At 42.4% G+C, this 15,705-nt stretch overlaps 1 protein-coding gene across 3 annotated transcripts in view; it reads left to right on the top strand.

The window, feature by feature from the left end:
- APOO (apolipoprotein O) overlaps window positions 1-10,046 on the top strand; it is a 29,442-nt gene extending 19,396 nt beyond the window's left edge. For 2 of the 3 annotated variants that reach the window (XM_058823613.1, XM_058823631.1), the window contains exons 8-9: window positions 6,323-6,418; window positions 9,212-10,046. In XM_058823613.1, the coding sequence (XP_058679596.1) occupies window positions 6,323-6,391 (69 nt within the window). In that variant the 3' untranslated portion in view covers window positions 6,392-6,418; window positions 9,212-10,046. Of the gene's footprint in view, window positions 1-6,322; window positions 6,436-9,211 lie in introns of all 3 variants that reach the window. The other variant, XM_058823622.1, reaches the window with a different exon arrangement.
- Window positions 10,047-15,705: the final 5,659 nt, after the last annotated feature.

The raw sequence follows: 15,705 nt of genomic DNA, 5'->3' as shown, positions 1-15,705 counted from the left end.
AGCAGAAGAATTTCTGTTTAAGTTCTATTTTTTTTATTGAAGGCTTTTACTCATACAGAAGTGTCATGGAAGAAAATGCTTTTAACTATCATAAACTAAAATTGGCAAAGCATTGTAGGATAGATTCTGTCACTTCTGTCTTAATTTGACAACCTTGTGGAAGAATTTGGTTGCTTTTGTACATGTATTTCTTATTGTCATTCTAGGCAGCTGGATTCCTGAACTAGTGAAGACAGGTCTAAATGTGACTCTTGAGTTGTTGTTGCAGCAGATGTAACCCATTTCATGAAACTATGCCAGAGCAAAAGACATTATTTTTGTTTTTGTGACATTTACTCCAGCATTTTCCTGTTGCTACACAAAGGATTCTTGCAAATAGTCAAGCAGTATTTGGGTGGCTCTTCTTGGCTTCTGTTAATTTGTTACGTTGCTCATAATTTGTTTGATAGTCATAGGTACCACAGCTGTGCATAACTTCATGTTTGTGTAGCAATATGTCATTAAAATAAATGTGGTATGTTAATTTGCTGAAGGTTTTATGAAACAAAATCCTGTGCCAGATTGAGGTCATATCAACTGAATTCTGAGTTCTGCCAAGAAAGATGAATTCTGGGACCTTCTGTGCCTCCATTTCAAAACACTGTGGCTGCAGCCCCTCCACAGAGCAAGTCAGGCAGATAAATGTTTTTAATGTGCTGTTGAAGGATGGAGCTCTTCAGGATGTCAGGATAAAATCTCTCTGCTAGAACTGAAGCACAGAGAAAAATAATTTTCTTCTATTAGTTCTCACTTCATCTTGTCTCCATACCATTCAAAGACTTTTGCTGTATTTTTAACAATTTTGGATTCTCTCTCTTCCAGCAGCACTGAATTGGGCACCCCTTGTTTTTAGTGAAGAGGCCAAATTGTGTAAAAGCAGAACAGCACTACAGCTCTAAGTACACCCTTCTTTCAGCCCTTGTTCCTTTCTTCTTGTGTTTGCTCTTTCCCACTTTGGCCCATCTGTTGAGATCTCACAGAAAACTAATTTCCCTCTCAGCTTCAGAGACTGAGAAACCTTTATGACATATTATTTGGTTTTCCTTCCTGACTGGTGTGCTGATGGACACCACCAGTGACTTAGCAATACATGATACATACAGTTTTTCAACCCATATGTTTTTATTACACATGTAAACTATATAAATATATTTTATATTTATATATACATATATTTAAAGTGTATCTCTATGGCAATCTCTGGGTATTTTATTAAGTGCTGGCTGGTTACAAAATGTCTCCAGGTGCAAAGAGGGCTCAGCTTTGGCTGATTTCCTGTACTTGCTTAAAACAAGTGTCAAGGAAATTGTGGACCAGAACCTTCCTCACCTGAAAGCTCTGTTGAAAATTGTGGTGTCAGTGTTTTGACTGGGGAGCCTCACTGTCAGCATCACAGATTGTGACCATAACAAACCTTAAATTGTCTTTTAAGAGAGTTTTGAAGTCCCATGTATTTTGGTCATCTTTTAAAACACAACATAAGCAGCTGACGAAGCTTATTCTACAGAAAATGCTTGTTAGGCTTGGCTTTGGTGGGTTCTGAATAGGCAGGCAAAAGTTTGGTCATCTCAACTAAAAGATAAACATCTACTTCTGGCAAAAATGCTGTTTCTTGTCACATGCCCTCCTTTTATTGTTTGGTAGTAGGAATAAAAACAATATGAAACTTGTAAGAAATACAAACAGACTTCTTATGGAGTGGATCCTTAGTCTGGGCAGTGGGGAATTTAGATGTGCTAGAAGTGGATGGACAGAAAGAATGTACTCTGCAAAAAGTTGATCTCTCTAAGGGCCGCTTAAAGCAACATTTTTGAAAGTACTTCATATTTTTGTGAAAATTTAAGTTCAAGGTCAAGTTAAGTAAAAGAAGAAGAAGTTACTGATTGACTAGGGGGGGATGAATAAGGTAAGACAGTGATGTTTTCTTTATTCCAAGCAATACATTGCAAACCAAAGAGGAAAGAAGGTAAATTATTAATCTGTGAGCCCAGGTGAGCCTTTGTTTTTGTTTTGCAGCTTGCAGCTGTGTTGGTTTTTGGTTTTTTTTTTCCTAGTGGCCAGACTTTCCCTTTCAAGAGTTTCCATAAACACAAAAGATACACACCTATCTTACATACTTTTGAAGTTGTAATTTCTAAGATTAGTGTAAAAGGGTATGGCCATCTGCAAGACTTCTGAGGTAGCAACAGAAACTTGTGCACGTGGTTCAACTGTAATGCAAGGGAAGGAGGCACCTCACATTTGGGGGTTTGACATTAGCTGGTTTGCTTTGGGGGCTTTTTCTTTGTATGGAAGGAAAATTTTCAGAGTAATCATGGTGGGTTTTTTGTGAAGTTTGTTGTTTAAAGTTTAGGTCTCAGTGTATCTCTGTTAGATGCTGTGTGAGCTAAGTTGGGGTGGTTTTGAATCACTCATGTGCTGAAACTGTACAGTCCCCTTAGTACCAGTGTTATTTTTAGTTTCAAATAATGATTTTTTTTAATTCCAAGGAATCCCTATATATTGAACATTTGATAATAAATGTATTATGGGGATGTCTTATCAGTCACCTTTCACTTGAAACAGTCAGAAACACAAGAATGCAAAATATTTCCTTTTCTGCTGTGAAGTAGAGCTCCAATGTGTGACCTCGTCTGGCTACCCAGATTTGTTATGGAGTGGTTGTGTGGAGCCAGAAAGCAGAAAGACTGTCTTGAATATGTGCCTGCTTCTGATTATGAGAGGGTACCCTGGCACAGAGGAAGTCTGTCTTCTGAGTCATTGATCTAAACACATTTTGTGCTTCTGACCTGGTTTTGAGTGTGCTAGAGGACTTTGGCACTTTTTTCTAAATGATGTGCCTGTGCCACAGAAAGTCCTTTTCTGGCTAACTCACATTACTGCTCGAGCTCACTATTTACACTGTGGGCATATACTTGGTTGGAGTTAAAAACTTCTTAATTGCTAATTCAGCAAATGACTGTGTGAGGAATGACAGTCTATCGGTGGATTGGCTTGAATTAAATAACTCAGGTTAACAGTTATACTGAAGGCAAGGCCTGTGATGAGATCTTCTCAGCTCATACAAACAAAGGAATTTAGCAAGACAACTCTTCCCTTGTGCATGTGTGTGTGTTGCTTTAGATTGTTTTCCTCTTTCAGGACATTAAAAAAAAAAAAAACCAAAAAAACCCCTTACCTAGACAATAATTACTTTTTACAAGTTAAAACAAGAAACTGGAAAAACACAGCCTTCTCTGTGAGGAGCTTATTTTTACTTCATTTGTTCAGGATTGAGTAAACTCTGAGATGAGGCATCGTTAGTCAGATTATTCATTGTAAATTTTAGTAAAATGTCATAGCTTAAAAGTTCCTGTACAGGCAAATTACAGAGTAGATTATTATTTTGAAATGGGTGTGGTTTGTGGATGCGATTTCCCCTACTATGAAATACCTAGAGTAGAAATGGATTTTTCAAAGAAGTAATTACATTTTAAATGTCTTGCTAGGCATTTTTTGAATAAGACATTTAAGAAATATCTTCATAATTGAATCTTGATATATTGAGTCCATGTCTCCAGCACAGCATATGCAGGATTGCACAGACTTGGTGCCTTATCATGTTGAACTGGTAATATATAAATTTGACCCATTCTTTGAAATATTTTCCAGTCTCTTCTAGCTTCCTTTGCTACATTTTCCGTCACATTTAGTATTGCAGAATCACAGAATAGTTTGGGATTGAAGGAATCTTAAAGATAATCTAGTTCCAGCCCCCTGCAGGAGCAGCTTCCACTAGATCAGGTTTCTCAGAGCCCCATCCATCGTGGTCTTCAACACTTCCAGGGATGGGGCATCAGCAGCTTCTCTGGACAACCTGTTCCAAGGCCTCACCACCCTCACAGCAACGAATTTCTTCCTGATATGGAATCTAAACCTGCCTTCTTCCAGTTTGAAGCCATTCCCCCTTGTCTGTCACTACAGGCCCTTCTGAAAAGTCCCTCTCCAGCTCTCTTGTGGCCCCCTTAAGGCACTGGAGAGCTGCTAGAAGTTTTCCCAAAGCCTGCTCTGTTCCAGGGTGAACAATCCCAACTCTCTCAGCCTGTCTCTGTAGAAGAGGTGCTCCAGCCCTCTGATGATCCCCTGGCCTCCACTGGATTTGCTCCAGCAAATCCCCATCCTTGTGATGTCCCAGGCCCCAGAGCTGGACACAGCACTCCTGGTGTGCTTCCAGGAGCAAAGCAGACCTGCTGCCCACGCTACTTTTGAAGCAGCCCAGGGTGTGGCTGGTTTCTGGGCTGCAAGGGCACATTGCTGGGTCATGTTGAGGTTTTCATCAACCAGCATCCCCAAATCCTTCTCCCCAGGGCTGTTCTCAATCCATTCTCTACCCATTCTCTACCCAATCCATACTCTACTCAATCCATTCTCTTCTGTTTGTGCTTGGGATTGTCCTGACCCAGGTACAGGACCCTGCACTTGGCCTTGCTGAACTTCATGAGGTTCCCACGGGCCCATGTTTGAAGCCTGTAAATCCCTGTGGATGATGACATCCCTTCCCTGCAGCATCTTGAGCAGCACACAGCTGGGGATTGTTGGCAGACTGCCGAGGGTCCCAGGTCCCTGCTGCTGTCAGAGGTGTCAGTGCCAGTCCCAGCACTGACCCCTGAGGAGCACCACTTGTAGTGGGATAGAATACAGGAAAATAAAGATGGTGTAGAAAGTAATCTTACCCCTAAGGAGCTGCAGCTGGGCCAATTAGCAAAGATTAGGAGCAGGCCTGACCTTACCAGGCCACAGCTGTAACCAAGGAGAAGATGCTATAAAAGAGTGGGGTGGCTGGGCAAGAAGGGAACTGGAGTTAGCTGGCTGCTTTGTGGAGAAGAAAGTCAGTGCTCTGAGGAGCTGCCCATGAGACAGTATCAAGAAGATATGGAACTTTTGCAATAAGGAGACAACAGTATGGAACCTCTGCAATAAGATGACGCCAGCACTTGTCCCTGGTGTCTCTCAGACATCAGAGTGATGTCTGCAGCTCTGTGTGACCATCCAGCCAATTCCTTATCTGCCAAGTGCTCCATCCATCAAATCAATGTCTCTGCAGTTCAGAGACAAGGCTGTCCTGCAGGACAGTGTCAAGCACTTGGCACAAGTCACAGATGACATCAGTCACTCTTCCTGGTCCACCACTGCTGGAACCCTGTTACAAAAGGCCACCACATTTGTCAGGCACACTTTGCCATTAGTGAAGCTGTTTTGGCTGTCACCAATCATCTTTTTAATTAAGTCATGTTGGTAAAAATAGCCTTCTAGAACAAAGAGGAAATGCCATTTAATTTCCATGTGTAGAATTTAATAACAATTGAGGGTGGGTGCCACCTCTGATTATTTCACCCAAACTCCTGTTCAGAGCAGAGGCAGTTTCAAAATTAGATTTGGTGCTTCAGGCCTTATGTAATCACGTGCTGAATATTTCCTGGGATGGAGATTTAGAAAGTTGGCAGGAAAACCTGCTTCAATGATCAGTGCTGTGATACATTTATAATTTTTTGCCCTTTGAAGTAAGAGAAATCTGCCATGCTCCTCTGTCCTTTTCTCCCTGTCCTTTAGATGTGAACCTCTGAGAAGGACGTGGCTCTTCCAAACATGTAAATGCCCATTAGGAAATTGTGGATTGGAATTAGGTTCCCCCTCTGTGTGGTCCTCACCAGTCTGAACAGATCCTCATCTCAGCTGGTCCTGCTATGTGCTTCAGTCCCCAAGCCATGTGTGTGGCCCTTTAAGTATTTTTAAATGGATATCTATTTAAAGCTGTAATCAAATGCATGTTTGTTATAGCATCTTGGCAGATAGATAGACCAGACCCTGTAACAAGCTTCTCTTCATTCCTTGATTTCTGTCATTAATGTTGGGGAAAGTGTGAGAACACCCTCTAAAAGGGTATGTGCTGAAAGGGATCTATTGTATAAATCCACACAGAATTCAGAGAATGCAAAATAGCAACTACTCTATGGGTATTCATCCTCTGTTATTAATACAGGCAAAATGATTCAATTAAAGCACTTCTGTTGAAAATACTTGTTCTTTTAAACCCTTTAATTGCTTGGCTAGCTACAGGAAGACTAAAGTCTAGAAGGTGTTTGGTAGAAGATCATATTTGAGTGTATTATACTGAATTAGTCTCATGAAGCACTTGATTTTGTGAGATATTTTTGTTTTAGCTTTTGAAGGGGGTTTCTGTTCTGGTAAAAACATTAATCATGCCTCATTTGAAATGCTGTGCATATTTTTTTTCTTCCTCAAGGGTGATGCAGTGGGTGACAAGCCCCTGGAAGTCCATGCTGCTTCAAATAAAGAGCAGATCCAGAAGTAGAATGCTACATCACCTGGCATCAGACAGGTAAAGGATAAAGACTGGTAAGAGTTTGTGGCTAAACAGCAGAGTAACTGGGAAAAGCTGAACACTTTCAAGTTTGACTTGTAGTTTTCTTCATAATGATTAGGAGAGTGCAGACAGATAATTTTATTTGTCCTAAAATTTGTCAAGAATATATGCACTCCCTAACACTGTTCAAGTTAAGAATTCTAAATTTTCATCTTTAGAGCATAACAAGTAAATGCATGTGTGTTTGAAGGGTTCTGAATTAATTGAGGAAAGCCTTGTCTTTGTGGTGTTGGTTGGTTTTGGCCTTTTATTTTCTTTTTTATCTTCCCATTTCTGCCTTCCCTACCAGAAACCTCTCTGCCTTTTTTGTCATGCTTGCACAAGTATTAGGGTGGGGAAAGAAACCTCTTCCCTGCTGATAAGTTTTCCCTAAAGATTTGTGAGTGCCAGGGTGCAGCACTGCCTTACAGCCTGTAAAAGTCCATGATGTGCCTGACCTTTCACGTTAATGCAGCTCCCAAATGAGTCCTGTTGGGAGCAGAAGATGGAGGAAATGAAGGCAGCATTTTGCAGGCTCTCCAAGGCAGAAACTTGAGTTGAGATACCAGTTCTGACTTGGCCTCAGGGCTGTGTTCTAAACTCAAGCAAGTCCTATGGTTACAGTTTCTAAAAGAGCAAAACAGAAACATCCTCTTGACATTTTGTGGTGGTTTGGTTTCATAGGATAAAAATTGCTCTGTATTTGAGGCTTATTACAAATAATTATAACATAATTGGACATAATTTAGCACAAAATGTCAGATGTCTGCTCTGTTATCAGTTGATAAAGAATGTCTCTTCTGAACATGTTTTCTACTTGCTTCTCTTTGCCCTCTATTATTGTTGCATCATGTTAAGAACTTATTTTTCATCAGAAAGGGATCCTGGCATTGTTGGTACTCCTCATCATTTTTGTGTGCAGTATTGCATTTACCAGAATAATCTTATTTTTTTTCCTTGCTGCCAACCTGTGTAAATAAAGTCCAGATCTGGCAAACTGCATCAGTTTTTTGTCATGCCCCAGCATCAGTCACACATGTTTGCAGATGTGGTGGAATCACCCATCTGCTGAGCAGCAGTGTTCCACTGCCTCATGGGCAGCTTCAAAAGAAAACCTGGTTTTTAATGTTAAAGTGTTTTAATTGTTATTGCTAATTCTCACAACAGCAATGTGAGCTTGTTGACTGGCTGATGTACTGAGTACCTTAGCTTTCCCTTTAGAGCTATGAATACAAAGTCTTTAAAAATACATGTTTTCCAAGTAGTTTGTAAGATAGTAATTTAAAATAAAAACTAAAAAAATAATGGAAGTATTTTTGAATATTTTTTTCTGTAAAGAATCCCAAGAGAACTGAGAGGAAGAAAAGCCTCTCTAAAATTCACTGAAATATTGTTGTGCTTCTTGTCAGCTAGGACAGAGCTACTAAATGATAAAAACCCAAGAAAACTGAACTTCTATTTGTGACACTGCACAAATATCAAGGTTCAAACAGAAATCCATAAATAGGTTTTATTTTCTTTTAGAATTTCTTGCTATGAATAGAATTTTTTTATTCACTTTTTGAAATGTCAGCCTTTTGCTTCAGGCACATTTTCCTTGTTTGAGGAAGGTTTTAAGAGAGTGAAGATAAATTGCCCAGGTGCTTGAAGAACCTGAGTGCTCCTGGTTTTGAAACCTACATGCTTGACCTCCTGTTGTTTCTGGAGGAGGCACATGAAGGGAACTGCTGGGTTTGTGACCTAGGGCAAGCAGATGGTGAAAGTTCAATTCAGTATCGAGTTCAGCTGCACTGCGGGGGTGGCAGTTTGTTACTTGTGCTTGAAATCAAATCCTGTCATTTAACTCCATACCCAAGTCCAGATGTTTTGTTGGATTTGGGTGATCCCAAAGGTTGGAGAACATTGCTGTGATCTTTGAAAAGACACATTTTTTATTTTGGATGAGATCAGTCCTAAAAATCTCACTGCATTTTCAACTGTTGGGAATATTCCTAGTTGAATGTGGTTACTAAAATAAAGACAATGTCATTTCCTCCATGATTTGCCACAGCATGGGTCTCTGAACTGTGAATGGTCAGCCAAGGACAAAATCATATTGGGTTGAAGACAACATATTTCTCTGTTCCAAAAACCAGCAGCACTGCACCTCCTTTATTATAGTTTGTCATCAAAAATTATATGCAAACTTCAGCTCAAACCACATCCCACTGTAGAAGAAAAAAAATTTTAATTTTATCCAGCTGTTGTATTTGGGAGTTGCACAGAAGTGACAGGTTTTTGTGTTTTTCCATGAAGATGGCATATCTCATTTGCACTCTGTTCCAGATCTATATTTATGTAATTCCAGTTCTTTGAGTTAAATTGCCGTAGTCTTGCTCCAGAGTAAAGAAGATTAGGAAAACATGCATTTGGTGGGAATTTAAAAGAATTATTTTTGAGAAAGTTGGTTTATTATACAAGATTCCAGTTGGTGTTTGTTTTGAAGTGTTCTCTTTTGTCTTTCCATTTAGTTCAACTATGGGAATTGAGTCCTCTAGAACAGACATGATGATTAGTGCTCTAATGTCAGTAATATGAAGAGTTAAATATCTCTACTGCAAGCAAATTGGTTTTGAGAATATTCCTCAAACAGATTTTGATCAACTTGCCACATCAAAGAAAAAAGTTTTGATTACACTGTAAAAATGAAAGGGCCTGTGATTAATTTCATTCTGCTTTCTCCCTCCATTCCTCTCCCCCTTAACCTCTGTCCCCTTTCTTTGGTTATAGGTGAATAAAAATATAGATATGAGCAACACTTTCCCAAGAAAAAGATGAAAACCACCTGAATCCATTTTGAATGTGACTAATCTGCCTTCTGCCCCAGGGCAGTCTGGTGATCTGCTGCTCGGGCTGCTGCCATGGCTGCTGTGAAAGGACACCCCTTGTGTTGGGTCAGTCCTGAGACTCTGTCCCCTGTTCTGCACAGGGACTCAAGGCTGCCCATGCTTGTCCCATTGCAGGATCAACATTGCAAGTAGCAAGTCTCAAAATCCCTCAGTCTCTTTATTATTTATATATAAAATAAAATTCCAGTTACAGAAAATGTCTGTTTTTTCCCCTCCTCCTGTCTTCTTTAAACTCACGGATGTGATGTTTGCACAATCTGAGAGGTTCTCTGGGTGCTGTTGACAGTGCCTGTGTTTGTTACCATCGAGGAAAGCTTGACAGTAGTAGGATGTTTTGGCTACCAGGAGCTCACAGAATTGGGAATGGGAACAATTACAATGCCTCTTGTGTTTTGTCTGAGTCCCCCCCCTCCTTTCTCTACACGTCCTCTGCCTCATCAGTGCCAGCAGGAGGTGTGTAATGAAGCATCTGTGAGTTCCTGTCTGCTGGATGGATGGGAATGGAGCTGTTAATGCTTGTTCTTGTTTTTGCTTGAATGAGCAGCACAATGGGAACCAGAACGTTACCGTGGTGGGAACCAGCTATAGAATAACTTGGCTGTTTCCTTATTCCCACCCAGGGGAGGGGAGGAAAAAGTGATGTGGAGGGAAATGCAAAAGGATTTCCAGCAGTTTGAAATCTTTGCACAATAAAACTCTTTCATCATTTGCTGTCATTTCCATGAGTCTCTCTTTTGGGGCTTGATGCATTACAAGTTACTGTAATCCAAGTGGCTCACAGCATTTAAAGCTGTGTTGGTGAACCTTAAATGCTCCTTAATTAATCAGTGAATATGAGGAATGGGGCAAGGATAACATGAAATACGTGTTTGTGTGATACATTAACTTTCTAAAAAGAGCAGGGAAGAAAATGCAAAGTAAATCAGATTCAAAATGCTTCTAAACATCTTTGTTATTCCATGGTTAGGTATTCCAGCTGACTATATTCCACAGACTTCTAGAGAAAAACAAACAGACCTTGTCAGTGTGAATGCCAGTCTGTGTGGGCATTGTAAAACAGGCCAGCTCTTTTTTAGTACAGGCAATAAGGCATGTGGTTGCCTTAGGCAGAAAAACAGTATCTCCCAACATGTTCAGTGCATGTTTTTATGATTGTTTTAGGCTGCTAATGATGTGTGTTGATATAGGGAGCAGAGTTCTTGCATGGGGTTTGGGAGGTGTGTGTGTGTGGTTTTGTTTTTACATGACACTTGCCAAGATAGTTTAAGCAGGCTTGGGAGGATCAAAGTAGTGTTTTTGTCAGTAGTGGGAAGGAAACTTGGGAAATAGAGCAGTAAATGCTCTGTTACACCACTCCTGTGGTACAAGCATAGATTTGTTTCTGCCCTTAAGATAGTTCTTCACTTATGCATTCTCATATCACATAGAGAATATCTACCAAAGAATTGGGAATACAGCTTTGGATGCCTGGGTTTTTTTCAGTATAATATTATTTCAATATTTGGCATATGCCACATTAGCATTTAAGGACGTGATTACTTGGTAATTCAGTTCTTTGTTTACATATACACATGTGCATGTTTAATAGCTTGGGTTAAATAAATATCACTTAAATGCTTTTCACTTGATCAGGTCTTAATTCAGCATATTTACACTGCTGCTTAAAAATGTCCCAAGTGATTGACATCAAACAGGAATGCTTTTATCTAGCAGGAAATGACTGCCTTCAGGCACCTGCATACACACATGATAGGGAGATGGTTCCAAAATGTGAGCAAGACAGCCTTAGCTGGAATCCTTTCCTTATGTCTTCTGGGTTTTATAACTACAGGAAATAAAAAAAAAAGTGTCATGCTGGTAAGAGCCCAAGAGTTTGTAAACATTCAACTCTCTTGGCCCAGACGTTCCTAATGAGGAGCAGGAGAGGAGCTGACCACTGCTGGTGTCTATAGACATCTATATGTGTGTGTGTGTGTGCACATGGAACTAAACTGTGCATGCATGTGTTATCTTCTGCCAGACTTTGCCTGTGGGTATTACAGTGTAGGCTAAAAATGGTATATTCCCCACCCAAGTGTCATGTTGGGTCATCCTTCCACTTGAAGCTTTTTGGCTTGGTAACTGGACTGTGCGCAGCTGAATCAGTGTTCTGATCTCAGCATCCTTGGCTGCACTGGCTGCAGCAGAGGTTGGGGCAGTGCTCTCTTAAAACACCGTCTTTAATTGCAGCATGTGAAAGTTGTAGAACTGGAGGTCATCAGGGTCAGAGGATGGCCCTGCATTGGGATGAGGATTCCTGTAGGCAGCATGTCTCGTGTCAAAAGTGACAGTGAAGCCTCTCTGCTAGAAGGAGCATCTCCAGCCTGGAATATTCCAGTTAGCCCAGGTAAATGTGCACAGTCTTGCAGCCTTCAGTAAACACACAGGATTTTGCCACAAATATTCATTGCAAAAGTCTGGTTCAAACTCAGTCCTCTGACTGCAGAAGGCCCCAGACAGACTTCACATCAGTCATAATTAAAATGTTTTGGAGTATTTGTCATTGCATCTGTCACCTTCAAGGAGAGCAGTGAAGACCAAGATTGATGTGGAGGGCATTGCATTTTACCCTGTGAGAAGACAGTGCCCTGGGAGTTGAAGGGACTTGTTACTGCTGTTTATTGGCAGAAAAACCTCAGGGTGAGCACATTTGCTTCTGGACAAATATAAACTGCTGCATTTGGTTCTTTTCCCCTTTTTTGTTTTGTTATGATTATTTCTGTACCTTCCTTTGAATTCTGAGCTACTTCTAAAGCCAGTTTTATCACAATAAACTGCTATTGACAGAGAGCATTTTGGCTTCCCACTGGACCTTCCTGGATGCAGCCTCTCACAGCGGTGTTGATGTTGCACCTGGGTGGCCTGGCAGCTGCCTAGGTTAACCCCCTTCCAGAGGGGTTTTGACAGGTACAAAAGCTTCTTGTTTACAAGGAAGACATTTGATAACAATATCTAAACTACAAAGCAGAAGTTGTTTCAGTAGAAAAAAAAATGTTCCTAATTGTGCAACAGCCCTCTGTCCTCTTAAGTCTGTACCATTAGCTGATTCTGCTATGTTTTGACCGGATATGGTTCTGAAGTTGACTGGAGCTGGCAGCTTCCTTAGGGTCCCTCTGGAGAAAATGTTGGTGTATTGATGCAATTGGAGTATTATCTCCTATTTCATGACATTGAATACATCACTGGATATCTCTGCCTAAAGATGAATCTCTAAGGTGGACTTGAAGTTCATGGATTCCTCCAGTGCTGCTCTCACAGCCACGTTTTCAAGCTGGTATTCTGGTAGCCATTGCACTGATGTTGAAAGCTGGCAAAATCAAAGGTGGGCTGAGGATGTCTCACAGCTGGTTCCAAGTCTGCTCCCTCTAAAGGATTCCTCCCTCCCTTTGCTCCATTGCAAATGGACCTGCAGTGCCTGCAGTAGACTAAGCTCCTTGACTCCTTACCCTTTTTCTTTGTGTGTTTGTGTTTGTGTGTGTGTGTTGTGTGTGTGTGTGTGTGTGTGTGTGTGTGTGTGTGTGTGTGTGTGCGTTTAAAGGTCTAAATCTACCAAGCAACCCACAAAGCCAGTCAGTCTCATGTGCTGTGTCCTGCTGTGGCAGGTGAACTGGATGCAGTGCTCCATCCTCAGCCTCGGTTTCTGGGGCATGATCCTGTAGTGGATGAGCTTTGCTGGATCTTCTGCAGGGAGGAGGATCCCAGCTGACTTTGCTTGCAGTGTGTCTGGGACACAGTCATGGCACAGCCTGAGCTGTGCTTGTGATCCCAGAGCCTTTGTGGCCACTGTGAAAGGAGCAGTGGGGATAACTGGACAGCCTGGTCAGGGAACTTCTCTTTTTGTTTATAGTGCAATTGTAAACATTCACAAGACTCAAGAATTTGATCGAGAGTGAAGCTAAAGGGTGCACTTTAGTGAGTGTCCAGCTCTTCCTCAGCAAAGCTAACCTGGAGTTGGTAAGAGAGCCCGTGAAGTGACAGGATGGGTCATTTGCTCCACGCTTTTTGGCTGAGGGGACAGAGGCAGTGGCAGGAAGGCTGTTGGTGCAGTCCTTTACCCAAGGGGGCTGTATAGACAAGTACTGGAGGGCTGTCAGAGAGCACCTCATCTTTTCCCAGGGGCTTGTGCAATGTGCATTGTAAGGCAATAGTGAGTTCAGCCCCTGCGTGCCTGGATAAAAGAATAACCTCACAAGGAGAACTTAATTCTCTCTGCTTCGGCCGCTACAGTGTGAAACCACAGGACCCACCACGTGCCCTACCAAAACCTTCCAAAATCCGCTATTCTGTGTCCCACTGAACCTTGCATGTCTTTATCTGGAGTACCTTCGTTCAACTCCAGGGCGCAGCACCCGCGCCTTTGGGGAAGTTCAGTCGGTTTCTCTGAGCTGAAAGTGAGCCACAGGCTTGGCTGGGAGCGCTGAGGAGCCCCGGAGGAGCCCCGGAGCCTGCCCTGCCCCCGCTCCGCGGGCAGAGGAGGGAAGGAGCCCCGAGCAGGGCGATGCTCCCTCCCTGCCAGCTCACATCTTCACCCCAGAGATGGAGGAGAGCTCTCACTGCCCCAGGGAAGGGGGGAATGCTGAAACACGAAGCCAGAAATGTCTCCGTGGCTGTATGCACGTACCAGCCAGCGATCCCAGGCAGCCAGCTGGAGACGGCTCTCACCACCACAGTTTTGGGCCCTTTAATTTTTTTTTTGTTATTGTTAAAAACGGTATACAGAAACATGGGGAGTTTGTGTATCAATCCTCAGTGAAAAGAGATTCTTCCCTTCCCCCCACCCCCTGCCCCAGATTAAGTTCACCAACGTCCTCTTTGTAAATTTAGCAAGCTTCAGACTCACTTCCTTTTGTCAGGAGACCTGAAAGAGCCATTTCCTGATTCGTACAGGGCTCTTGTATGCGCACACTAAGTGCTCATTCATGCCGTGAATCATAAAGGTAACCTCAGTTCAAAGCACTGCTCTGATACTTCGGCGTGGGACCAAAAGAAAAAAAAAAAAAGAGAGAGAGGAAAAAAAAGAGTTTTGTAATTCAGCGCAGCGCGCGTTGAAGTCATCTTTGCATTTACTGAGGAGCGGCGCCAGGGGGGTTTTGCTCTTCTGTCTAAAAGGCATCGTTTACAAACTGGCCACACTGAAACGGGCTGGTGAAAGCACCAAAGGCAGCCCAAAGGATTATGTTTACTGTCGTGTGCCAGGCTTGACACATTTTTCATATCCTGCCAGAGACGAGGAATGGCATCAGGAGGTGCCGCTGAGTCAGGCGGGCCCCGGCCGGGCTCAGCGCGGCGCCTCTCCCCGAGCCCGGGGATGGGGATGGGGCAGCTCGGCTCTGCCACGGGCGACTCGCTCTCCTGCCTGAGGTTCATCGGCAGGTCAGCGAGGCACGGTCTGTTGTGTTTATCTCTCCTGTACTCGCCTCCGGGTTCATCTGACAATGGAAGGGATGAGCTGTTACTGGCTCAAAGAAGAAAGAAATGCGCGCTACTCGCCTCTCTCTATCCCTGCCAAGAGGGAGCGCCAGCCAATTCATACATAATATTGGAGTCTTCTGCCATTTAGCAGCTTTTGCACAGCATCCAACTGTACAAGGACACGTCCCTGGGGTCAAACAAACTTTGGCTGTACTTCTGCCTTGATGAAGTAAGATCAGTATGATCTCTCCCTGTTCAAGAGAGCAAAACACACAGATGCTAAAATCAGCAACTGTGTTTTGACCAAGAAGAAAACAGTAAAGGGGAAGGAGGCTTAGCTTGTGGAAAAAAAGAGGTAACATAAATGTGAGTGCATCCTCATTTACTACCACAACCCTTCTTGAACTCTTAAAAAGGCCAGAAATTCACCAGTAGTTTTTTACCATTATTTCTTTTGCAGTATTGTCCCATTTGCAGATGAGGTTAGCCTGCTGAGGAGAGTCCCTTGTTTGAGGAATGTTAGAGGAGCAGTGATGTAAAAGCTCTCTCTGCCCTGGGCTAGCCAGCCCGGGGTGACTCACACCAAAAGTAACAGAACTATGGGAGCAAAAAACCCAAATGATTTTAGGCTCCCAGTGGGTGAGCTAAAGTGACACAGAGATGTGCAGGTAGAACTCTTCATACCTTAGGCCACAAGTCTCTGAACTAAGATTGTGATGTGCTGTGATCAAAGCCTGATTTCTGTCCTGGAAGGCTACTACCATGATAAACCCATAGCCACCACTTGTAAGCAAACTGCAATAAATAAAATCACAACCACAAAGGAGGTGTGAGGCGCTAATTTTAATTGGTAGTCCTGTGGTGCTTTCTGTATGTTTGTATTTTCCTTGTGGAGTGAAACGCACAAGAGGAGCAGTTTTATTT

The sequence above is a fragment of the Ammospiza caudacuta genome, chromosome 2, assembly GCF_027887145.1.
Source record: "Ammospiza caudacuta isolate bAmmCau1 chromosome 2, bAmmCau1.pri, whole genome shotgun sequence".
NCBI classification, from domain to species: Eukaryota; Metazoa; Chordata; class Aves; order Passeriformes; family Passerellidae; genus Ammospiza; species Ammospiza caudacuta.
This window is presented reverse-complemented; position numbering and strand designations above follow the sequence as displayed.